General features: G+C 44.1%; 1 protein-coding gene across 1 annotated transcript in view; it reads left to right on the top strand.

Moving 5' to 3' along the window:
* SNTB1 (syntrophin beta 1) overlaps positions 1-26,708 on the top strand; it is a 185,510-nt gene that overhangs the window by 98,861 nt on the left and 59,941 nt on the right. The window contains exon 3 of the mRNA XM_014603855.3: positions 7,483-7,690. Within this exon, the coding sequence (XP_014459341.3) occupies positions 7,483-7,690 (208 nt within the window). The remainder of the gene's footprint in view (positions 1-7,482; positions 7,691-26,708) is intronic.

The raw sequence follows: 26,708 nt of genomic DNA on the forward strand, positions 1-26,708 counted from the left end.
CTGTTGGCTTTTTTATTAACTGAAAGCTTTTTTATGAAAAAGTTGTTTTGTATGGAAAATTTGACATATATAAAAATGTGGTTTTCAGGTACAAAAATATCATTTTGGGGGTTTTGACTAATTGGCCTCGTAGAGCAATCTAGCAAAGGGAGGAGTCAGAATATAAAAGAGAAATGGGAGATGAAGGAAATGAAAGGGAGAAAGAGCTCTGAACTCTGTCCTGGTTTAGGAACAAGCATCCTGATTGGCTGATGGGAGTACCACCATTTAGTTTCAGCCCGGGCCATGGGTTTCCAGACCAATCAGGATGTTAGAAGAGCAGATCACGGGTAGCTTGACGCAGGAATCATCTGTTCTCTGATCTACAACAGAGGCCAGGATCAGAATCTAGAAAGCCAGCAGCCAAGTCACTACAGCTGAGAGCAAAGTCCAAGCAGTAAGTCAAGCCCAGGGGTCAGGATCCAGAAGGATCAACAGCCAAGCTACCTAAGGGTAATCCACAGGGCAGAGTCTGTGCAGTGAGTCAAGCCAGAGGTCAGGAAACAAGAAACTTGCAGGGAAATCTGACACCAGTCTAAAATCTGTCTAACAATGTATTCTTCATGCCCTTCAACCATTATGAGTGGGGAAGGCAGGGTCTCACAGTCAGGAAAAGGGTTTTTGATATAGAGCTTGAGGAGAGAGCTATGGAAAACTGGGTGCACCTTCAATGTCTCTGGTGGATGGCATTTATACATGAAGGAGTTAATGTGCTCCTTGACCTCAAAGGGACTGAGATATTAGTTGTCTAATTTGGCTGCTGTTAAGTATGACATGATTTTCCCAAACCAGATTCCTCTAAGTTCCATTAAAGTCAATGGAGGATATATACATGCTGTAGTCTGTGCTTCTGCCCTCTGCTTCCCGAGAGACATAAAGGTTACAGCAAGGGAGGTTTAGTAGTGCAAGCTCCCTGAACATGGGCAGTTGCTGTAGTGGCACAGGCTCCCTGGGGGCTGTTATTTTGGCACCCCTGTAAATGAGTACCTGGGGCTAGTGCCCTGCTCACCTGCCCCAAGGCTATCCAGTATAAAAGGATCATGATCTAATTGTGTATTTGTTACAATGAGTATTTTTTTTGGTAGAGATTCTGTGCAAAACATGGACACTGTATTGTGTCAAATTTGGTGGTCATTTTAATATAAGTGCAGCTTTTTGTTATATATATCTATATAGATAGATATAGATATCTTTATCTTGATATAGATATATATATTGTGTGTGTGTGTGTGTGTGTGTGTATTCAGCTTTTGCTTTAAGGAGCTGTACTCCAGGTTCTTACCCTTGGGCCATGCTAAAGGCAGTATCTTCAGCCTCTTTGTAGAACAGGAGGTTTAAGGAAGCTGTTGTCCAGAGTTCAAAGAAGTTCCTGCTGTGTCTTTAAAATTACTCTCTTGCACCTTTTTGTATTCAATCATCAAATTAGCAGATACCTGAAACATTTCAGATACATTGTTCAGTACATAAACTAGTTCTCCATGGTAGCAAAGTTTGGGTTGCCTCTTCAGCATTTAGCAATATTAGCTGCCTATGCATGTGCTTGGGGGGGTAGGGAGGGAGGTGTTTTACTGAGAGCAGTTCCCAGAGAGCCACTCAGATTCAGACACCTCACCATCACGTGCATTAAGCCCCTGCACATTGGAAAATGGCTGGACGCTTTATCTAAAACTCATTTGGCAAAGTTTAGATAACATGCCCCTGCAACCATTTTAAAGCGCACAGCAACTTATACAAGGACGGTGTGGCCATGCTCCCACGCTCTCGTTAGAAAGTGAACCAGCATGTGTATAGGCAGTCATTATGACCAGTGCATGAAAGAAAAATACGGGAAAAGGGGGAGAAGAAAAGTTTTTGTGCAAAGGGAAAGGATGGACAGGATTACTCTGCCTCAACTTCTGTAGACCCTCTAAAAAGTATTAGGACTTTCATTACCCACTCTAATTAAAGAGTTAGCTTGTGAGATTTTTCATGGATCAATTAGTTTCAGCATTTGTTGCTGTGAACATTTTCATGACTGAATTAAATTCTGTCCTGTGTTACTTCACTGAATCCAGTTGTTCAGATGTATCCCACATAGCTGGTAATTGAAATTCTTTATTTTGACAGCTTGACAGTGACTTGCACACAGTGGGTTTTGGTACATCAGTTCAGTGCAGGTCCTAGATAACAGGTATTTACATCCAATGGAACCTCATCTTAACTGGCATTAGTTGTAAGTCAGCACGTAACTATTAAATACAACTGACATTTTTGTGATAGTAGTAGAGCAATGCAATTTCCAGATGGAAAAGGCCCTGCAAGTCATTTCACTGTATCTTGTCCTGTATCTTGTTCTTGTCTGCAGTTAGGTACAGCAGGTATAGGGACTTTCACAACCTTTCCTGGGGATATGTTATACAACTTCATGGATCTCAGTGTTGAAATTTAACTTAATTTTTTCATATCTTAATTTCAGCCATTATCCCTAGTTAAATGATACTGGGGCTGGTATTTAACAGACAGAACTCAAACAGTATTTCCTGCAAACCTGAAATATTAGTGATTATGTCAGATTTTATTAGAGCTGGTGTTAGATCCATGGGGGTATTGGACAGAGGCTTAAGGTATGAACCCCTTCTTCTTCCCACCTGCTCAGTCTGTCTTGCATTATCTTAGCTAGAGTTAACTTAGAGACCTTGATGGCCTAAGGTCCTGGGAACAGGTCCGATACAGTCTGGGGTGAGGGCTGAAACACTCTGGTTGGTTTAACATGAGAAAAATGTACCAAAGTATTCCCATGGCTTCATAAGCTGCACAGGGAAAAAGGAGTGATTCTGTTCTCAGCTACACTGGCATAAACTGCAAGTATCTCTTTTGATTCCAATTCATAATTGACTTCATCTGAGGTGTTTCACACATAAATTGGAGTCACTGATTGCAGATTCTGACCTAGGAAAAAGCACAGGGTATAAACCAGGGCACAATTCAGTCCTGAGTCACTGTGGAAAGGAGAAACCATTTCAAGTGACTGGATAAAAGGCAGCTTTTGGATAGCAAACTCTCCTTTTTAAAGAGGTCTTACTGATCATGGGATTAATAAGAGGCTGTTGGGTGTTTGTCTTAAATGTATGCTGCCCAGCAAAACAGAAGCGCTGGATCTCGGTGGGTGGTGAGTTCTGGTCCCTTTATTGCAAGGTGAGAGCATTCAGAGGCTTCAGGTTTTCTGTCAAGCTCATGTTTTATAAGTTGGAAAAGGAATGCTGGGAAATATTCTCTGGCTTAGTGGAACTCTTTGAGAAAGAGAGAAAATTACCCTTTTATTGTAAGGTTTGCCAAATGATCTCTGAGAAAATGTGATATCATTCATATGCATTGCCAAGCTGGAGAGACGCCGCACATCTTGGCAGTCATCTAGAGCTAACGTATAATTCCTTTGGGTTGGTATGGGCTTTATCAGAAATAGTTCCATGTGCAGTATTTACATAAGTGTGGTGGAGTGTGAGGATAAACACAGCTGTGGCATTGCCCTAAATATTTCTATTCAATGGGGAATTAAGAGAACTTTATCACCGAACTGCAGATAAACATTTTCAGCAAGCAGTGGCTAGTTCAGCCAAGGAGTCAATCAGACCTACAAATGCTGGCCTGCCTGGAAATATTTAAGCACTTTTGCGTTAGAGTTTACTAAGGTCATCAGTATTTTTTTTTCTTTTCAATAAATATGGAAATACCATCAGTCAACAAGTAGCTGTCAACACCAAGGATTTCTCAAAAGGGGTTGTGAATGTATCAAGCATATGTGGAAAGGGATGGAGTGGGGTAGGCACTAGCTTATACAGGTGGGATCCTGATTTTCTCTGTTTAAAAATTGCAAATTCTCCGATAAAGATGCAAATTCTCTGATTAAAACCCCCAAAATCTATGATTCAAGTGAAATGCCACTTTTGTGTGTGTGTGTGTGTGTGTGTGTGTGTGTGTGTGTGTGTGTATGTATATGTAGGTATCAATTGAACAGTGTTTCATAGCAATAGCAGACTGTCTGCTGTGCTCTTAGGGCTCACTGCCCTGCTGCCCTCCCCCTGGTGCCTCCATGGCTCAATGGATAGGGCCGAGCATGGCAGGGCAGCGTGGGGCCAGGTGAGGAAGCCTGCAGAGAGCTCTTTGCAAAAATGGAAAATCTGCGTGTTCTTCTGTTAAAATGAGAAATCTATGTTTTTCTCTGTTAAAGGGAAAAAAATCTGCATTTTTCCCCATTTTTACATGGAAAACAGGAAAACCCTGCTTATAAGGTGCTTGATCTCTGAGCATAGTAGAAGCCTATAGTAGGCTCCATGAGAGAAGTTCCTATAATTACCACTGTTTGGAAACTTGACTGCAAGGTTGAATAATTAGACCCTTAGCAAAGAAGTAGGAGACTCAGAGCCTCAAAGTCATTTAGATGCTCAGCTCGCATTGAAATCAGCAATGGAATTTGGGCCACTCTTAAGTGGGAGCGAGATTCATAAATACATTTGAAGGTCTGAGCCTGAATTCTTAATTATGGAGCAGTCTAGTTGGAGGCTCCAATCCACGCGTTCCCCACTCTCTTCGCCTCCAGCTCAGGCTGAGCAAACCCCAGCCCCAAGCTCCCTCCCCCTTCCTTTTCTGCAGACAGCCCCAATCGTGTGCAAGGACACACTGAACTTAATGAAGGTGCTCTGATTTGGAGCACCTTCATCTGAACCTCCTTACATGAGGGTTAATTTAAAGTGCTCTGCAGTAGTGCATTTCTGTCAGGGCAAAGCTGTAGAGTGCTTTCAAGGGGCTGAACATGTGACATATGTTACCTCTGTCAGCACCCTTAGTGCTTCACCATTAGACTTTGGTGACTGATGAGCAATTTACAGAAAATGGCACATAATCTCCCTTCCTAAAAGTAAACCCATCAAAAAGCACTGAGCAATAATATTTAGAGAGTTACTTTTCATGTGATTGTTTAAAAAAATATATTATTAGAAGGTACTATGTTATGCCAGACCAAAACATTGCTTAGTAATTTGAATTCAGTTAAAGAAACCCTTCAGGAAAAACCTTCTAAATGTTTATGACGACAGGATATTAAGATCTGAGCTGATTTCTTTTGACAGAAACTGGAGGATTCCATTTAAAATGCTATTGGATTTTCATCTTAATAAAGATGATGGGAGGGAAAGGAACGTAACTATTAGACATGCACTTTAAATAGCTGCAGCCACCAGAAATGTTCTGATGGGAATAAATGTAACCAATTACATGTTTGTGTATTTAAAATACCTATTTGTTTAAGTGGTTAATATTGAGCAGGGTGCTAATTCAAAACTGCTTGAATACAAGTTGCCATTTGGAAGCTCTTTCAGCCCTGGTGTATTTACTTTTAAACCAAACATTGCTGCAAAACTAGCTTGAAAAGAAATAACGCAGACACTGTAACTTCTATTGCAACTGCAAAGAAGCTCTTTGGCACTGCAGTGCTTGGGCTTTGCCTTATTTTGCTGCACAGTACACAATAAGTTTAGTGGGAGGTTTTTTTTTTATATAAATCACTTCACAAACAGGCGTTGCAAAGGCCATTGTTTAAAAAATCAAACTGAACATTAACTTTTCTTGTCAAATGGCACAATACTATCCTTGTGCCTGGAAAAAAATTCCCTTCCCCCTCCCCCACTTTTTAAAGACTTTTTAAAATGGGAGGTGGGTAGAACTGGCTTTGACTCCCAGTTCTGCTGCTGGCTTGCTGGATAACCATGGGCATGTTGCTTCACCTTTCCGTGCATCAGTTTTCCCCATTTGTGAAATAAGAATAATGATACTGAACTCTTGTTGTAATATGCTTTGAGATTTACTGATGAACAGGGCTTTAGGAGAGGTAGATGGTGTTATTTTAATAATCATCATTATTATTATTAAAATCTGTCCCTACAGAGCCAAGGGGAGTTATGTTACTAAAATCTGTTCTAAAGCAGAGGGGCCAAGAGTTTCAAAACTAGGAGGCCAAATGTACACCCCTAAATCAGTATTTAAATGATCTATATCAGCATCTTGAGTTTCCAGGTTGCTGAGTACCCAATAGTTCCTAGTTTCTCAACATGAGCTGTTGGGACCTCAGCATTTTTGTGAGTAATATGGTCAAAATCAGTTTTTTAAGTTCATAGCTTTAGAGTGTTGTGTTTAAAATCACATTCCAGCCAGGATGCATACAACTTGACTCTACTCCCAGGCTCGACCTGCAGGGAAGAATTCAGGAGAAGTTATCTTTGTACTTGCATTATTATAAAGAGCAAATGTCATGTGAGGTCACTGAGAGAGAAAAGCTGCTTCTGTAGTCACTTTTTAGAGCTGAACCACACTCTAACTTTTTTACAGTCTGCTAGGAGAGATTTAAAGTGGTTTATACATGCGTGCTCATAGAGAGAAACACAGTAAACAGCATGTAAGGACCTATACATCCTAATCAGGACTGTGTTAGCTATTGGCATTTTTTAAAAAACAGTTAGTGCTAGCAGGAGCTTTGGCACTATTCATAGGACCAGTATGAACAGAATATTTTGTCCTGAAAACTGTGTTACACTGTGCCTTGAAACCACAGTGTGAGGTGGTAGCCCATGGGATGGCTTGGTAACTCTGGATTTCAAGAAAAGCATTCATCATCACATCAGTCAGGTCAACCATAATGGGAAGTTTGATGGTCCCTGACCACAGTTAGATATAGTGGTTAGCTGGCACATTCCTGCTGTCAGGAACAGGGGATAAAGGGAATGTTCAGGGCATTTCATTATTTCTTCACCCCTTAAAATATGGACGTGTGTAAAATCTGGATACTTAATGATATAATCCAACCTACAGTGGAAGCATGAGGAAGTTACGATTTCATAGTTTCATAGTTTTTAGGGGCTGGAAGGGGCCTTACAGATCATCGGGTCCAGCCCTCCTGCACTTGGGGGATAGGGGTTTCTTTATTGTTGTTTCACTGTTTTGTGAGTTGATCATTGATACATGTTAGGCACCTATAGAAGACGCTTAAAATAAGGGTAAACACTCAAGTCTTCATTCTGGTTTCATGATGGGTGTTATGTCGCAACTGTAGTGCTTGTTGAGGCTTTTTAGGACAGATGACCCACTGCCATTGGAAATTCCTGGTACTTGAAAAGCAACAGTGTAAATTTTAAGTAGTAAATGAATACTCATTTACCTTAGTTACTCCACACTTGTAACTTCAGAAGGACCTAAATTTGCAAGTCACCATTAACCAGTAATTCAAAGGAACAGCAATAAAAACTGAACCAGATTTGAAATAGTGTTAATTCAACCAGTTGTAAAGGTAAGTGAAGTTTAGCTGTTGATAGTATTTTTTTAACTTATTGCTTAACTAAAAGTGGGCAAGTTATCCACTTAAAGTTACCCAAGTTTCTGGGAGTGAACATAATATTTTTCCCCTGATTTTTCTAGACTTATTGAAGTCCATTCACCTGATGGCAAGCACACTGTGGTACTAAGGAGTAAGGATTCAGCCACAACCCAGGCCTGGTTCAATGCTATCCACTCCAGTATCAATGATCTCATCCCCAGGGTGGTTGCAGAAGTCAGAGACCAGCTGGGTAAAACAGGGATCGCTGGAAGTCGAGAGATTAGGCACCTAGGCTGGCTTGCAGAAAAGGTAACAAAACTATTTTTATTTTCATTTCGAAGCTCTCTGTATGTTTCTGAAATTGGCCTCATCTGGAAAGAAAGGCTGACTCAGGTGTTTGTTTTTATATAGGCTTCGTGAAGAGTGCTGCTTCTTGTGCTAGCTGTCACCTATAGTGCATTATGTAATTCAGTTGACCATTTAGTTGGTCTTTTGAGAGACCTGCCTGGCCTCCCAGCTCATGCATCTCCTATAGCTTGTCTCAAAAAAGGTTTCAGTCTGTATTTACCAGGAAGGTCTTTGGTGTTCTTGGGTGTTAGTTTGAAAACTATTGTCTTAGTATGTTGTAAAGTCTAGCAGACATATGGAGCTACATAAATTCTAGATCTCAAGGAATTCACTTTACACTGTAATGGTGTGTGTGCTATGACTGGCTCCATTAGCAGTGCTTTAGTACAATATGGGAATGTCCTTTAGAAGGACTCGCTATAACTCTTCAGCAGCTCATTTGTTGCATCTGTGCGTAACATATGCCAAGCGGTTTAAATATCTTTTGTCACCCCACCCAAACTTAAGAAAGCCAGCAAAACTGAGTTAGTTCTGCTGTTTAACTGAGGATGACCCTCCTCGGCCCACGTTATTTAGCCTGTAACATTTTGGGATTAACTTTCCCTTAATAGAATTGAGTCCTGTGTTAGAATGCCTGACGGAAATGTAACATTTCCATTTTCACAGGACAGCCATCCCTCTGCCCACTCATCTTCACAAGCTTTTTAAAAGTAAAATATTTTTGTCTTCTCCTGGCATGTTTCAAATAATCTCCCCAGAAGGAATGAAATACCCATACATATCAGGTATACAAAAAATTAATAGTATGTAGATAGGGTTAATAGAAAAATACTTGTAAAATATGAGCAGGTTAAGAGATCACTATTAAGAGCATACAAAACAGGAATCTTAAGGGCACTTGGTTGAGTGCCTTTCTTTTATTTAGAAGTGTGTGATCTACACACTACATAGTGGGATTAAAATAGAAAGGAAATTGCCTATAGTTCCTTAGCAGCAGTAATGACATTTAATTTAAAAAGTGCCCAATTTGAGAGTAAACTAAAGTTTTATATGAAGATTCTGATGTAGAATAGCTGCCACATCCCACAGTAAAGATGGGAGAGCCTTTCACTGGTGGACTGTTGATTGCTGAAGATAGTATAGAGTGATAATGAATAGAAGGATTGCAAAGGAATTGTTAAAATTATTACTTGGCGTATGCTCTTTATAGTGCTGAAATGAGTGTCTCCTTATTTAGGAAGAAAAGTACCTGTATTATCCTCAGTCTGCCTTTTTCATAACATTCACCACATAGGCAGCCTCCATTCCATGCTTCTGAGGCAATTTAAATTGTCCACTCCAGCAGCCTCAGTGTCATATGTATTCAGCATTCCTGCACTACAAAATGGCAGCAGGTATGCTTTAACTAAACTTTAACAGCTATTTTGAAGTGTGGAACACTGAATACATGAGATGCTGTGGGCACTTTAATTAAAGTGGTTCTCAGGGGCTGCTCTAATTAAAGCATCCCCCCCCACCCTGAAGCACATGTAAAGTTTATAACCGTTAAGGAAGATTTATGGAACCACTTACCAAATCGTTACCTTGAGCGCTCACCACAATGTAATAATGTTAATCATGATGGATTCTTCTGACTGTTCTGGGACTGTAAAATGTAATCCCATAGAAATTCCATTGTAGCTTGCTATAATTACTGTCCACTTACACTGAAGTATTTCTTGGATTCTGTTTGACTGTACTAAATTTAAACTTCAACCTTTACATTACTATAAAAATAGGTCTCTTAGAGAAGTGCTGGGGCAATATTAAAATAAGCAGCTGGTCATGTAAGGCTATACCTAAAAGCGATTGCCAGAATTCTCCTGAGATCACCATCGTTCCACATCAAAAAGTCACCATTAGTGACCATTAGTTGGTCTGCTTTAGAGTGAAACCTGCAATCCCACCTCCAAAGGATACCCCTGTTTCTGTTCAGCAATATGCCTTATGGTTTTAGATGTACTTCAACAGGCAGCAAGCTTTTAAACAAGGCAGTACCTGCAACAAAAGACTTGGTGCATATATAGTACCTAAAATCACTTCTTGAGGAAACTGAGTTGGTGGGAGAAAAGCAGGAAAATGTGTTTTCAGGCTTATAAAATTTTTAAACATCTTGGTGATGGTCAACAATGTCAAAACACAGCATCCCTCAACCATTAGAGAAATGTCAAAATAACCTCCATTTTCCTTTAAAGCTGGTTTGTGACTCTGAAAGTGGCAGGTGTTTGATTCCTTCTGCATTGAGTATCATTACTAGATAGCTATTTGGTGAAAGGTTTATTTAAACAGGCATGTCTTGATGTGCACTGGTGATACTTGAGCTCAGCGTAAGTACCAGTATGTTCTGTAATTGTTGTTTCTTTACACTTGACACCAGTGGTTCTTAATATTTTTATACTCAAGACGCCCCTTGAAAAATGCCAACTCTTAGCTTTCACTCGTTTTTTGACTATGGAAAAAATAATGGAGCAATTCTTCTGTTGCAAAGAACTCAGAAAGATCACAATGGGTCAGAATGCTTTTGACACTATGGATTCCTATTTGAAATCTCGGGGGTGTGAATCAAATGTAGATACTTGCACCATATAGCACCCACAAAAGGATCTCATGGTACCCAAGGGTGCCATGGCACACTGTTTAAGAAGTGCTGCTTAAGACGGTTTCCCCGACTGGCAACAAGATACAACGTAAGCTTTCCCAAAGGTTGGGCAAAGAGAGATGGCCGTTAAGATAATGGAGTTCTTGCCAAAATAGGCTTTTAAAAATGAGGAGGATTTTGTTCAAGACCCAGCTGCTGTAATATATGCAGGCCAATCAAATTAGTGACCTTTGTATGCTGTAATTGCTAAAATCACTTGGGTCAGTCCCACACATTTTCCCATTTAAGTTGCTGCTGCTAAATTTGCCCAGTAAAGAAATGACCAGCTGTTTTCTCCTGCTAGATCTTACAGCAACATTAAAAATAATGCAGTATTTACAGCTCTTCCAGCAGTTCTGTCAACCCATCAAAAGATTAGCAACAACATGAAGCTTTCTTCAAACAGCTAATGGAAGTTTCCCAATTACAAGCCCTGGGTCTCATGGGCTAGGAACAGACATTCAAAAAGCTGGAGCCTGAATTTAGTCAACCTTTGCAGATTAGTCATCTGCCTAGGCTGAACCGGTTTGTAACAGGACAAACATTTGCTCTGGACTGAGGTAATGCATACACATGTAGTTGCTCAGGCCAGGCGCTAGAGTGCTAGAGTCGGGGGTGCTGGGCAGACCCCAATGCAGTGCCAGCAGCCAAAGGCAGAATAAGCGTCATCCTGCCCGGGGGGGCAGTTAACCTTGAGCACAGAGCGGCTGCCAGCATCACATCAGGGTCTGCCCGGCCTGGCCACTGCTACCGCTCTGTGCTCTGGGCCTGCGTCTGAATAAGCCTCCTCCTGCCGGGAGGGGGCTGGCCCGAGCAGAGTGGCAGGCAGACCCTACTGCAGTGCCAGCAGCCACTCTGTGCTCGGGGCAAGCCCCCTCTAGGCAGGAGAAGGCTTATTTGGATGCTGGCCGCTGGCACCGCGTTGGGGTGTGCCCGGCCCGGCTGCAGCTGTGGCTGGACCTGTGGTCAGGGCCAGTGGCTGCATAAGTCTCCTCCTACCCGGAGGGGGCTTACCCGAACACAGACTGAGCGGCAGGGGCCAGACCCCGCCCCCACCCAGCAGCTGGAGCAGCGAGCGGTGAGTGAGATATGGTGATGGGTAGCAGCCCGTCGTTGCTTCCTGGAGCATGAACCCTTTCCTGGCAAGGGCCACTCTGCGGGCTGGCAGAGCTGCTGGGGAGTGTGGCAGTGCTGCGGGGGGCTTGCAGGGCTCTGGCCCACTTTGAACCCCAGTGCTGTCACAGCTCTGCAGGTCCCACAGCGCAGCACCCCCACCGGGAAGGGGCTTGCTCCCCCATATTATGACGGGGGCTGCTGCCCCCTCCCATTGCAGCAGAGGGGTGGGGGCACAGCCAGGCAGGGCCCCTGGGAGGGGGAAGGGAATGCAGCAGCGAGGATGGGCAGACTCGACTCGGTAGAGGGAAGACTAACTCTCGTTCCTGCCCTCCTCTGCCTCAGGGGCCATGGTACCCACTGCTGCAGCAGCGAGGGGGGAGCGCCCGGTAGATCTGGCTCGGGTCCCTGCCGGTGGGATAGAGAGGAGGAATGAAACTCCTGCCTGCCTCTGCCCTGGCTGGGGGGAGCAGACAGGAGGAGTCAGCCTGGCTAGGCTGGAGCAGAGAGCTCAGTCCAGAGAGCATTCTGGGATGCTGGGGGTCTCTGGTTTATCTTTAACCAGCCAGGGGTCTGTGACAGACATTGCATAAACTGGTTTGAGTCAAATCAGTTAAGTCTGATACTAAAATCAACCAGGTTCATCTCAAACTGGTTTCAGCCATTTTGAAACTGGTTTATGTGCACTGAACATCTGATCACTTAAACTAGTTTATATGTAATGTCTGTCCGCAGCCATGGGGGACTTCAATCACCCTGACATCTGCTAGGAGGGCAATACAGCAGTGTGCAATCAATCCAGAAAGTTTTTGGAGAGTGTTGGGGAAAAATTCCTGGTGCAAGTGCTGGAGTGGCCAGCTAAGGGCCATGCTCTTCTTGACCTGTTGCTCACAAACAGGGATGAATTGGTGGGGAATGTAGTAGAGGATGGCAACTTGGGAAACAGTGACCACAAGATGATTGAGTTCAGGAACATGAGGAAAGAAAGGATGGAGAGCAGCAGCGTAAGGCCCCTAGACTTCAGCAAAGCAGACTTCCAACTCACTCAGGGAACTCATGGGCAGGGTCCCCTGGGAAGCCAGACTGAGGGGGAGAGGAGTCCAGGAGAGCCAGCTGAATTTTAAAGAAGGCTTACTGAGAGTGCAGGAACAAACCATCCTGATGCTTAGGAAAACTAGCAAGTATGGCAGAAGACCAGCTTGGCTTACCAGGAAACTCTTCAGTAAATTAAATCACAAAAAGGAAGCTTATAAGAAGTGGAAACTTAGACAGATAACTAGGGAGAAGTATAAGAGCATTGCTTGGGCATGCAGGGATGAAGTTAGGAAAGCCAAAGCACAACTGGAATTGCAGCTAGCAAGGGATGTGAAGAGTAACAAGAAGGGTTTCCACAAGTATGTCGGTAGCAAGAGGAGGATCAGGGAGAGTGTGGGTCCCTTAATGAAGCGGGGAGGCAACCTTGTAACAGAGGATGCAGAAAAGGCTGAAGTGCTCAATCCCTTTTTTGCCTCAGTTTTCACAGGCAAGCTGAGCTCCCAGACTACTGTACTGGGCAGCACAGTTTGGGGAGTAGGTGAGCAGCCAACAGTGGCAAAAGAACAGGTTAGAAACTACTTAGAAAAGCTGGATGTGTACAAGTCCATGAGGCCGGATGGGATGCACCTGAGGGTGCTGAGGGAGTTGGCTGATATGGTTGCAGAGCCATTGGCCATCATCTTTGAAAACTCATGGTGATCAGGAGAGGTCCTGGATGACGGGAAAAAGGCAAACATAGTGCCCATATATAAGAAAGGAAAAAAGGAGGATCCAGGGAACTACTGACTAGTCAGCATCACCTCAATCCCTGGAAAAATCATGGAGCAGGTCCTCAAGGAATCCATTTCTAAGTACTTGGAAGAGAAAAGAGTGATTAGGAACAGTCAGCATGGATGCACCAGGGGAAAGTCATGCTTGACCAACCTGATTGCCTTCTGTGATGACACAGAGATCCTGGGTTTCCGGGATAAAAAATCAGGAATTCTCTGATAAAACCCCCCAAATCTGTGGTTAAAATTAAATGCCGTCCACAGCCATGCCAGAGGGGTCCCAGCTGCCAGGGCTATGGGGGCAGGCACGCAGGTCCACAGCCCCCTGCCCCCAATGGAAGGCAGCAGCTGCTGAAGCAGGAGCAGGAGCCAGCTGCCCCCCTGCTGCCTGCCTGCTGCGGACTTGGGCGGGCCCAGCTCCTGGTGCCAGCACGCACTCCTAGGGGGCGGGGGTGACCCGCACCCCCCAGATCTGTGTGGGGAGTGGGGGCAGGGCAGGTGCATGCTGCAGGCTTATGCTCCCCAACCTGCTGACGTCCCCCAGGCCCACTGGAGGGTCTCATGTGCAACCCGGTGTGGCAGTGCACAGGGGGGATGCACACAAAAGCTGCCTGCTGCTGCGAGCTCTGCCCTGCCCTGCCCTGGCCATGCTTCCCCTGCAGGAGGGGGCAGCAGTGAGGGGCACAACCCTGCACTGCTCCTCTGTGCAGAGAGGAAGTGTGACCAGGGAAGTGCAGAGTTTGCAGCGGCAAGCAGCTTTCCTGCACAGCCCCACTGTGTCCTGCTGCGGCAGTCGTAACCACTGCATTCTGGAGGGTCTGGGGGGGGCAGCAGGGTGGGGAGCGCAGCATTTGCGACCCAGGGTTTGCAGCTGGCCGGGCACTTGGGGATGGGGTGGAGGGAGGGGTTTGCAGCCTCCCCGCTCTCGACTGGAGTGCCCGGCTGGCTGCAAACCCCACCTTCCGGCCAGAGAGAGCCCAAGCTGGCTGTGGGGGGGAGGGTGGTTTGCAGCCGGCCAGGCACTCTGGTCAGGAGTGGGGGGGAGGCTGTGAACCTCCTCCCGGCCAGTGTCTGGCCAGCTACAACTCTCTCCACTCCCTAAGCCCCCAGCCATCTTGCAGCTGGCCAGGAGCAGCGCGGGTTTGCAGCCAGCCAGGCACTGTGGCCAGGAGTGAGGAGGCTGCAAAACCCCCTTCCGGCTGGAGTTTCCGGCCAGCTCCAAACCACCCCACTCCCTCAGCCTCCAAGCCCCACTTACCTCCAGCAAGAAGAGTGAGCCTGAAGCAGCCTATGGTAAGTGCGAGCATTGGGCCCTGCTCTTCCCCTCTCCCTTCCCCTCCGGGCAGGGTTGGGGGTTTCCTGCCACTTTTGCAAACAGCTCCTGCAGGCTGGAACTCAGCCAGCTTGCATGGCTCTTTGCAAAAGGGGGAAATCCATGGGGTTTCCTTCTAAAAGGGAAAATCCACATTTTCTCTGATAAAAATGGGAAATCCATGGTTTTCTCTGTTTTTCTGAGGGAAATGGAAAACCCGGATCCCTGAGGATGACTGGCTGTTTGGATGTGGGGAGACCAATGGATGTGGTGTACCTTGATTTTACTAAGGTTTTTGATATGGTCTCCCACGGCATTCGCGCAGGCAAGCTAAAGAAATATAGGCTGGATGAATGGACTGTAAGGTGGATAGAAAACTGCCTGGATTCCTGGGCTCAGAGCGTAGAAATCAGTGGCTTAATGGCTATTTGGCAGCCGGTATAAAGTGGAGTACCCCAGGGGTTGGTCCTGGGGCCAGTTTCGTTCAATGTCTTTATCAGTGACCTGGCCGATGGCATAGAGTGCACCCTCAGCAAGTTTGCAGATGACACCAAGATGGAGAGGAGTAGTAGATAAGCTAGAGAGTAGGGCTAGGATTCAAAGTGACCTAGACAAATTGGAGGATTGGGCCAGAAGGAATCTCATGAGGTTCAACAAGGACAAGTGCAAAGTCCTGCACTTAGGACAGAAGAATCCCATGCACCAGTACAAGCTGGGGGCTGACTGGCTGGGCAGCAGCTCTGCAGAAAAGGACCTGGGGGTTACAGTGGACAACAGACTGAATATGAGCCAGCAGTGTGCCCTTGTTACAAAGAAGGCTAATGGCATACTGGGCTGCACTGGTAGGAGTGTTGCCAGCAGATCAAGCAAAGTGATTATTCCCCTCTATTCAGCACTGGTGAGGCCACATCTCCAGTACTGTGTTCAGTTTTGGGCCCCCCGCTACAGAAAGGATGTGGACGAATTGCAGACAGTCAGTGCAGGGCAACAAAAGTGGTGAGGGGGCTGGGGGACATGACTTATGAGGAGAGGCTGAGGGGACTGGGTTTATTTAATCTAGAGAAGAGAAGACTGAGAGGGGATTTAACAGCAACCTTCAACTACCTGGAGCGGGGGTTTGAAAGAGGGTGGAGATACAGACTGTTCTCAGTGGTGGCAGATGACAGACAGGGAACAAAGGTCTCAAATTGCAGCAACGGAAGTTTAGGTTAGATATTAGGAAGAGTTTTCTTCCTAGGAGAGTAGTAAAACACTGAACAGGTTACCCAGACAGGTGGTGGAAGCTCCATCCTTAGAGGTTTTTAAGACCTGGCTAGACAAAGCTGTGGCTGGGATGATCTAGTTGGGGCTGGTTCTGCCTTGAGCAGGAGGTTGGACTAGATGTGACCTCCTGAGGTCCCTTCCAACCCTAATTTTTCTGTGATTCTGTGAGAGAAAATAAGACCAATCACAGTCTCTTTGTAGAAGATATTCTTTTTGTCAGTAATTCCACTCCTAAATAAAGTGATACTGGAGGGAAAAAAAAGTCTAACTTTAGGGCTTAGTTTGCAGAGAAATTTGGAGAGTTGCAAAAAAGCCCTCCAAAAATGCACCAGGCTGAAAATACTATCTTTAAAAGCTGGCTATGAAGGATGAAGGGAGGAGAGGGAAAAATTTGTTTTTCACACTCTAGTCAGTCTCACTAACGAGTTGAGGGACTTCTGTCAAGATGAAGGGAAATAGAGGCTTCATGTTGTACCTTTGAAATCAGAGTTTAGCCATTGATCTGCAAAGTCAGATCCAGGATGTGGGGATTATAAAAATGGAGACTGGATTTTGTTCTTGTATATTCATCACATCAGGTTGTCAATAAACATCTGCACTTATTTTACATCATTCTGCATTTCTGAGTAGCATATTCCCATCACAGAAGCAAAGGGTTGCTTAAGGTAATTGGATTCAGTGTGGAAATAATAAAGTACCAGTAATGGGCTTAGTTGCACAAGTTTGTCTTGCAGTAAGGAAATCTACTGTGTGGGAAATGGTAATTTTTAACTCTCTCTGTCTCAGCAAAAGCTGAAGACTCTGAAGCCTTGTCTTCACTTAAGTTTCTTTTACAGTATAGTTCCTGAAAAAAGAGCAGTTGTTGGCACAACCTACCTAGAGTAGACATAGCAAAAGCATTTTTGCCAGCATAAGTTTTTTCCAGTTTGATAAGCGAAATGAGCTATGTTAACAAACGTTTTTTGTTGGTGTACTGCATCTATTGTAGGGCTTCTGCCAGAAAAACAGTATAAAAGCACTTCTTTCTGACATAGCTATGCCGGCAACAGTTTTGAATGTAGAGTTGGCTAAAGAAAAGGCACTTCCATGATGTAAGGGAACCTGCGAAATATGAAGTAGTTAATACTTCTCAAAAAAAAAAAAGGTCTCAAAAATCCTTTAGTCAACTTAAGTACAAGGGTTGCTACCAGCCCTCCTTTTAATAATTACATTTGAAACTAAATAAGAGAAAGCATGGGTTTTTGGTGTTTCCACTGGAGCTTAAATCCAATATTTTAAGCAAATCATTTTCATCAGAATCAGCGGATGGTTCTAAGACGGGTGGGCAAAATGCAACCCGGGGGCTGGATGGGGCCCACCAGGCCATTCTATCTGGCCCACAGGGCCCCTAAAAAATTTAGAAAATTAATATTAATCTACCCTGGGCTGCCTGTCATGCAGCCCTCGATGGCTTGCCAAAACTCAGTAAGCGGCTCTCTGCCCAAAATAATTGCCTGCCCCTGTTCTAAGAAAAGAAATAACCTAACTGGCAAAGTGAATTTGAATTATTTTTCAGTTCATAACAGTATCTCCCAAAACAAAAGTGTGTTAATACATTGTAGGTTGTTCAGCCTCCTCCCTTATTCAATCATCTTGTTGTGTTGTAATTGAAGTATGGGAGATGTCATATTGCAGTTATCTCCCCCAGTTTTGGACTGGATATTTTATGTGTTATCTTTCTTTCAGCTTCCCTTAAGCCTTTGAAGCAAAGGATAACAGTCAGATTGTGAAACACACAAGCTGCCCAAACAAGATTTACTGAGATGACAGGAGAGCTTATTTGAAATCTTTTTCTATATTTAAAATGGAAATATTTCCATGTTCTGTTTCCTCTGCATTTATACTCACTGATTAGTGAAACATCAAGGCAGTGATAGCTGTATTGTTGTTTTGCACTTGGATGGAGGGCATGAGTTTTCAGTACTGGCCTGGTACGATGGAAGGAACAAAGGGGGGACTTCAATTAATATTTCATATCATTTCTGGGATCTTAGAGAATAGAATCATCATCATAATAATAATAACAACAAGAATAGTTATTATAGCCAATACATAAATAGCATTAAGGAGCACAGGATGGAAACTGGAACAGCCTTGCTTTCAGGGTATGCCTTGTTCACCAGGATACAGAGTTGTGCTCCCTTTGACTTGCTGTGCTCCTGTCTCAGTTAATCTTGTACTCCTAGCTGTTCAGTGACCCAGCTTCAGCACGGGAGGCAGAGACTTCTTTGCACCATGTCTAGTGCAGAGCTTGATAGTTAGGACACTTTCTTAGGGAAAGGAAGATGTGGGTTCAAAGCCTCTTTGGGCAGGGGAGGAAGGGACTGAAAACCCAAGTGTTTTACTCCCTGGGTAATTGTTCTTACCACTAGACAAAAGGTACATGGGCTCTCCTCTTCTTCTGGGCAAGTTGGATATTGAGGTAATAAAGACATGTAATGTGTAACACTGAGTCAGGCACATAGTCCTGTGCCTAGCATTTCCTGTTGGCTACCTCTAGGCAACTTGTGGCTCATCACTTATCTGTGCTGTAGGCTGCATATGGCAGCTCATTGACAGACAGGCAGAGCAATGCACTTCCCCAGGGCAGATTACTATTGTCCTCTAAAGCGGTGGTTTTCAACTTTTTTTTTCCATTTGTGGACTCCTTTGGAAATGTCAAATGGAGCGGACCTTTGAATTGTAAGTGTGGGCATTCACATACTTTTGATTGATTGTATTAATCTTTTGCAGTTCCCGCAGAGATGGAACACAAGTTGAAAACCTCTGCTCAAAGGTGTATAAGGCTGCCTGCCTGCTGGGGAAATGGGAGATTTAGGTGTGTTAGAGTTGGAATAGGATCACTTTTCTTAACTTTGATGCATCAGTTTGAGGAAAGCGGCAGCTAAGTCTTAGTTGTCTTAGAGGCAGAATAGGATCTAAAATGAACAGCTTAAAATATATTTGCACAAGATACATAATGCAGTTAAAACATTTTTATGTAATATAAAATAATCAGTTTTAGGTACTTTGGTTTAACTAATTCAGTATTCCAACACCAGAGCATAGCAACTACTAGAAGAAGAATTTTAAGAAAAAATGGTTTTGTGGTTGTAGCCACAAGTTTTGATTAATCAATTCTTTAAGCATTCCCATTTAAGAGATGACACCAAAAGGTAAAGTGACTTGGGCTAAGGCCACCGTGTGAGCCAGTGGCACATGCAGGAACAAAGTCCAGGCTCCTGCTTCCCAGGCCTCTAGCAGGTGTTAAAATAATGCCACAGCAGATGCATGACAAATAGAACCAAAGAGGTGATACTTCCCCTCTATGCAGCATTGGTCAGGCCGCAGTTGGAGTACTGCGTTGTTTTGGGTGCCATACTTCAAGAAGGATACCGATAGACTTGAAAGGGTCCAGAGGAGGCCACTTGTATGGTTAGGGGCTTACAGAACAAGCCCTATGAGGAGAGACTGAGGGACCTGGACCTCTTCAGCCTCCGCAAGAGAAGGCTGTGTGGTGATCTTGTGACTGCCCACACATTCATTAGGGGGACACAGCAAGGGATCAGAGGGTGCCTCTTGGGGTAACAAGGAACAGTGGTCACAAACTGACAGAGAGCAGATTTAGGCTAGATATCAGGGAAAACTTCTTCACGGTAAGGGTGGCCAAAATTTGGAAAGGGCTTCTAATGGAGGTGGTGCTCTCCCCTACCTTGGGAGTCATTGAGAGAAGGCTGGACAGGCATCTGCCTGGGGTCATCTGACCCCAGCACTCTTTTCTGCCTAGGCAGGGGGTTGGACTCAATGATCTGTTGAGGTCCCTTCTGACCCTAGCATCTATGAATCTATGAACAGGATCTGATCTCCCAACAGTAATGTGTCCTGCCATGCCACATGTGCATGGCAGGATGTGCAATTCTAGGAAACAGGAACTGATCCCCATCATGCCATTATTTTAACAGGAGCCTTGCAACCCAGTTGGGGTTGGCCAGGCTCCCTGCCAGGGAGTTTGACCTCTCCCACATCTGTCAGCCCATCTGGGTACAAGCAAGCCTGAGTGGTTGAATGTCTGGACCCAGGACTTCCTCAGGAACTGCAGAGCAGGACATGTTCAAGTGTTGGGTGTGGCTGAGCTGCATGGGGCAATGCAGGCACTCTGCTGGGTTGTGTTGAGCCACAGGTTTACCCTGACCAAGCACCTGAATGTGCCTTGCTCTGCAGCTCCTGAGGCAGCTGTGGGACAAGGCAAGCACCCTGCTGGATTGCAGCAAGCTCTGCAGCTCACCATGACCCAGCACCCTGGCTCAGCTGATGGGCTTCTTGTGCCAACACCCTAAAAACTGCTGTAGGATTGTACTGAATGGCTGCCAGTCTTCTGACAAGGGGAAGCCCATCAGCTAATGGACTCCCAGTTTGTCACCTAAAGTCAGGAGGTGCAGCTCCATGCAGGGCTGTACCACATGACTGTCAGCCAAGTGTCACCATGTTACTGGCATTGGGCCACATAGCAGGGCTACCCTGCCACACATTCAATTTAAGGGCCTATAGAAATCAGCTACACAAATGTTTCGTGTTTTGTGGAACATTTTTGTAGCTGGTTTCTCATTTCATCCCATCATGAATTCCCTAAATGTATGGCAGGGTTACTATTTATGGCACAACTAGCAGGTTAATCATGTCTTAAGTGTAACATCTGCCACAGCCCCTAATTCCCTTTTCTGGCCTGAAGTACTGATGTGTTTTTCAATATATAATTGAACTTTGACTTGCATTATGCTATAACCCTCTAATCAATTAGCACGCTTTTTGCCTGGATAAAAGGCGTACTGCCTGTCTTAATTTTTGCTATAGAACCTATAACTATAAACATGTAAATGCCTTCCAGGAAAATTAGATTTGCAAAGCTTGGTCCCTAGTGCCATTTTGAGTCTTCTGCTTTTTTACACTTCACTGACATGGAAAACTTTGCTTAGTGCATGTTCCTCTATTTGTTTAAATCATCATAATTATTTTAATGCGTTTTACTTGGCATAAATTTTCATTTCAGTTAATGATGTGCGTTCATTTCTGCACATCTGTTTAGAGTTTTATCAAAAAAGAAGAGTCTTGACATGTAAGGGTTAATGACTAAGTTCCATGTATAAGGATATCACTTCAATGTCATACACACTTCCATTCTCACTAATTCTAAAACTGCTTTTGATCTCTACTTGATTTACAAATTAAAAACTTTATTTTTATGAGTGCAGACTGTTCACTTGCTTGTGAACCCTTGTATAAGAACGCAGGATCTCTGTTGCTGTTCTGTTTTGCTCCACCCTGTTGCCTTATTAATTCCAGGAGCTGGCTGTTTGCTTTGTAAAACAGCAAGTGCTTAATTACATTAACAGTCTGCATTATCTAGGAGAATGATCAGCTCCTGCTTAGGCAAGATGTTAACCTGAAGTAGCATGAAAAATAATTTCCTTTTTGGATTTAGTGAAGTTCCCTCCTATGCCAGATGTATCTACGCAGCATTGTGAAGATCAGACATTAGTTGCTTGTGACACATCTGACTGATGCTTACACTTACAGAAATTCTGACTTCAGCATTACTAGCTACATTGTCTGGACCCTCTTTCTACTTTACTGAGGCAACACGTTACTTTTTATTATGCTGTCTATAATTTTTTTGGCTAAATTATGATAAAAACTAAAAAAATAAGTATAGGCAGTCCTTGGACTTACGACACAATTGGTTCCTGAAAATGGCGTCTTAAATCAAAATGTTGCAACGTGGAAATGATTTTCCCATAGGAAACAATGTTATAAATGGGGGATTGGTTCCTGAACCAAGGCCCGATACCCTGTTTTCACCAAAAATAACCCAGAATTTTGTACTCAATCAATTATAGATAAGTAATATAGCTACATTAATGCACTTTATATTGTAAATAGCAATCATATTGATTTAGAAGGACTTATTTGAGGTGACTTTGCTGGACTTTTTGAAGGGCTCTTGGCTGGATTCTTTTCAGCAGTCTTGGCTGCAGGTTTTTCTGGAGTCTTGTCTGCTTTCTTAAAGAAAGTGTCCAAGGAAGCTTGGACAGATGTTCTCCAGGGAGATGGGTGACACAGCAACTTGTTTGCTGGCGTGGCATCAGATCAGATCAAGCGTTGTAAAGTTGAAATTGACATCAGAAAGTTGAAACAGGGTGTCAGTTTAGAAACGTTAAGTGCGAAACGTTGTAACTCGAAACGCTGTAAGTCGAGGACTGTCTGTAATGGGTAGAAAGGTAATGTGGAGGGCATTAATTAGGGAGAATGAGATGATAGATTGTGGGGAAAAAACTGATAGGAAATTGAGAGTGAATGGAAGTGTATGGATGAAAATGGCTCTGATTTTTAAAGTTAGCCTCCGGTTTTGCAAGTAGAATTTTGTTCTTATAGATGACTGTAACTGCAGTATCGTTCTTGCACAACATTGTGGACACATCTATGCTTCTGCCTGTTGGGTACAGTTGAATGGTTATATGCTAGTTTTTGTGTTTGCAGTGGCCTGCTTGCATAAAACATTGCTGGAAAGAAAGAGACTTAGTGTAAAACAGATCTGTCTTTATGTATCCCACAGCGCTTTTCTCAAGAGTTGTCTGATTATCCCCAGTGATCTGGCCAAATTCCAGTAGAAGTCATTACATTTTGTCTGCTGAGTTCTTCTCATGGACTTAATTTACAAGACATCTTCATGCCAGTTCTAAAATGTTGCATATTGTTGCTACTGGTTTACGCCACAGAGATGGTTGGTTTCACTGATGACCCAAAGTGATTCCTGTGTTTGTTTGCGATATTTCATTTAATTTTCAATTTCTAAATCGGAGGAAGTTTACAAGCTTGTGTCTCTTGAATAAATACATATGTACACCCTGAGTTTGGAAGGTCATAAAGTAAAATTAAAAGACAGTCTGGCTGCCTGTGTATCTGCAGACAATTGTGGTCTGGTCAACAAAGTGTATGTTTTAGAAGAGGAAATTGTGACCAGTCCCTTGAAAGGAATCCAGCAGGGGAAGGGGAAGCAGAAGCAGAGAATTCCCAAAGGGAAACTGGGTTTTTCTCAGCCTCCTCAGGGATCCTAGGAATTGTGCCTTTTTTTCCACCTCTGTTCTTCACATCAGTTATTGTGGCTCTGGATAATAAGTGGGCTTTGCCGTACACTAAGTTACAGGCTTTTGTGCATATCATAATTCCCAGCACAATGTTGCTCCTCCTTGGTGAAGACCTAAATGAGTATTGTTAGTAGTGTTAGTATTATTGTTTTTGTTGTTGTTGCCGATGATGATAATAAAAGTCATAGTAGTATTGCTTTGTCAGGGGGTTGGCTACGGAGTAAAAAGGTTGACACTTTACTTTGGAGTCCTGCTTAGCGCAGCTTGAAAATGCCCTGTCTCTCATACCCCATCCCCATCTACATTTAAATACCTTATGTAGCTTATTTAACTCAGTTATCTTGCTCTAGAAATGTCTCTTAACTGGTGCTTAGCTGAGCTAGATTTTGTTTGAGAGGACGAGCTTTTGCCATTCTCATCCCCCTCACTCAGATAATTTCTTCTCTCCAAATGCAGGTTCACCTCCTTTTAGATTCATAGATTGTAAGGCCGGAAGGGACTTTGGAAGATCATCGGGCCCAGCCCCCTTCACCAGAAAGGGTTTTTAGAAAAACCCTTCCAGAATTCTCTGGCTCCAAGCCGTGCACGTGGCAGACTCCTGGCCCCTTAGCAGAGCATAGCTTGCCCAGGATTTTAGAGTTTTAACTAAATGCATCTTAGTTTTTCTTCAAAACTTCTGAACTTGAAAAGAAAAAGAAGTTCCATATTCAGTAGGCATGTTGTGGATTTTTGAGGTAGATTTTGAAGGGCAGCACTGCCCCCTCCCCAAATATCAGTCAGACACAAGCTGCAGGAGAACCAGCTGCTACCTGGCAGGGACAGGTGCAGGTCAGGTCTACACCAGCATAGAGCACATCACCTGTGGGCACCAGGCTGGATTGTGTTACATGAATCCATGGGTGAATGTTTCCCTTCTACACCTCAATCCCTGGACCAGACCCGTATATCAACAGCTTGCAAAATAACTGGAAATGTTTAATTGGAATATGAGGAGTAGGCAAGTTCTCCCACATACCATCCAGGATACATATACAGGGGCCATGGTGTTTTATCTGGAAAGACTCAGATTTCAGGAAAGATACCAGCTCCTGCCAACTTCGATAGCAATGTGTGGTTTGTCTTCAGTGTCTCCAGGCTCAGTCCTTGTCCTGTGTGGTCATTCCCCACTCAGTCTTGACTCAGCAAAAGGAAGCATGGGGGAAAGTGGTTCCCGTCCCCTTTCCTGGCAGATATTCCTACTTTCTTTCCCCTTCTAGCATCCAGAACTCTCCCAGGAACTACTATTTGCCTTAAGAAGGCATAAAATACAAACAGACTGTCAATGCAATCTTCCCAGCAGTGGGATTGCACAAAGTTTAAACATCTTTCACTGGAGAATCTTCTTTCTAGATTGTCTAAGGAGCTTAAAGCTAGTCTGTTCCAGCCTCCTCATGTCAGTAGAGGGGAGTATTCTTGCTGAACCCACTAAAATAACCACTCAGATTAAACTGGGACATAGCCTCAGGCCTGAGAATACTGGCAACTATCTATGTGCAACTTGAAGGCTATTTAAGCATACCATATTTACTTGACTCTAAGAAGAGGTTTTTTTCTAAGGGTCTGTGGTCCATGCGGTGTATAGCCCCCTGCAGTCCAAAAGCTGGGACCCTTTTGCTGGAATTGTCTCTGGAAAGCCGTCCAAAGACAAAAGTTTCTTCCTGTTTGGGGGTCTCTCAGGTTTCTGAAGGTGGGCCCTTGTTCCAGGTGAGCTACCTCAAAAAACCCATGCTTGAAATAATCAGGAAAGAAGGATATTCATAGGAGGCACTAATTCATCCTGGGACAAGACTCCTTTGCCCCAAAGTAAATGCAGATAAACCAGAACTGTCAGAAAGTCCCTTTGTGGTACCAGAAGAACACTTCAGGAAGCAGCTGTGTTCATGTTTTGTCAAAGACCACTTGCTCTTCCTCGGAGCTTTACCCTAAAAAGAACCTCTGGATTAGACTGTATGGCAAGAAATACTTAGAATCAAAGACATCACGGTTTAGACATAGTCTTTCAGTACATCACAGGCCTAGTTGGAAACCTGCTTTTGAAACTTACCCAAGTCCAGTTAGAAAGGAAGAAGAAGAAGGATGAGAAAGGGAAACATCAGAAGGAGAGGCTGTGGTCCCCTTATCTCAGAAATGGTTAAAAAGCGTCTTTCCTCTTTGGTAGCTGAAAATTAAGATTGTGAAGGAATAGACCATAAAGATGATAATCTTTTTCCCCATAACTCTCAGGTCTTTGGTTTTCTGACCTGATTAATATACAGCTGGCACCTCTTTTGAAACTCACCTCTTTTGAAACTGACAGCTTTATATATATTTGTCTATATACCGTAATGCAACAGGGTCCTATCCTGAACCAGTAGCTAACACTGGCATCAGCTGAAAAGCCGAGAAGAAAGAACTACAGAGCATATCCATCCATAGCACTTAGAATGGTTTAAATGTGGTTTAAACCTGAAGCGGACAGATGCATAAGCCTGTGTAAACTGGTTTAAATATTAGCGGACAGCTTCAAAAGTGTACCTGAAAAATCAAGTACAATTTTGAGCCAGCTCACTGTGAACCTGTTCAGTGCTATGTGTGAACAGCAAACATGCTGTGACACGGGTCCGGTTAGTCCTTCAGGCATCCCCATGCTGTATTGCTCCTCCCCCCTCCACACAACCACACACTATTGTACCTGGCTGCTCTGTTATGTCACCAGAACTCTACTGCTCCCTGTTTCCCCTCTTGTTGGTAGTTTTTAATCAATGAGTTCCTTTGCACTGCTTGATCAGTAAAAGCTATCTTACTAGCCACTAGCTATGTCCTCACTCCCCGTTCCCTACCACAGCCCAATATAGTTTCTCCTTCCCTTCCCCCCACACGCCCTTCAGCCCCCTGGGAAATAAAAATGGTCCAAGCACTCCTTTCCCTTCTCAACCACTTCCCCCAAGTCAGACAAGCACACTGCAGGCTTCAGTCATTTGCAAGCCATTGTAGTTTATTAAACTCATGTTCCTATAAAAAGGGAAAGCAGAAGTGTCAACACTCCCAGCAACAGGTTTTCTAACCTGTGAGTCTCAAAGCATGGGTGAAAGCACTGCTCCTCCCCACCACAACTGTGAGGCATGCTGAGCGGGGTGCTCATTCCCACCACCCTGGAGTCACAGCATGTTGCACAATTGCAAACAGGTTTCCAATTAGTTACATTTTGGAACGGTTCAGTTGTTATGTGTATCCACACCCACAGTTATCACCACTAGGGCTCTGCAAAGCTTTGGTTGCTAATTCGATTCAGCAGAGATTCGGCCTGATTTGGTAGCCGAATCTCCGAATCCGAATTGAATTAGGATACACTTTAATCTCTCCGAATTGAATCAGAACCCTCTGAATCGATTTGGAAAGATTCGGCAATTTGGACATAGACGCAGCTTTAAATGCTTTTTCTACATACCTCTATGTAGCAGGTGGCTCATGGATGCTGTGATGCTGAGGCGCATGGAGCATCCCACAGGAGCGCGGAGGGGCATTCCCAGCATGCTTGGCAGCAGACCCGGAAGTGGACCAGATGCACTTTCGGGTCCACCAGGGAGTGCCCTGGCTCCGTGACTGGTGCCTCCTAGGTCTGGGGGTCCCC

Source organism: Alligator mississippiensis, chromosome 3, assembly GCF_030867095.1.
Source record: "Alligator mississippiensis isolate rAllMis1 chromosome 3, rAllMis1, whole genome shotgun sequence".
Lineage (NCBI taxonomy): Eukaryota > Metazoa > Chordata > Crocodylia > Alligatoridae > Alligator > Alligator mississippiensis.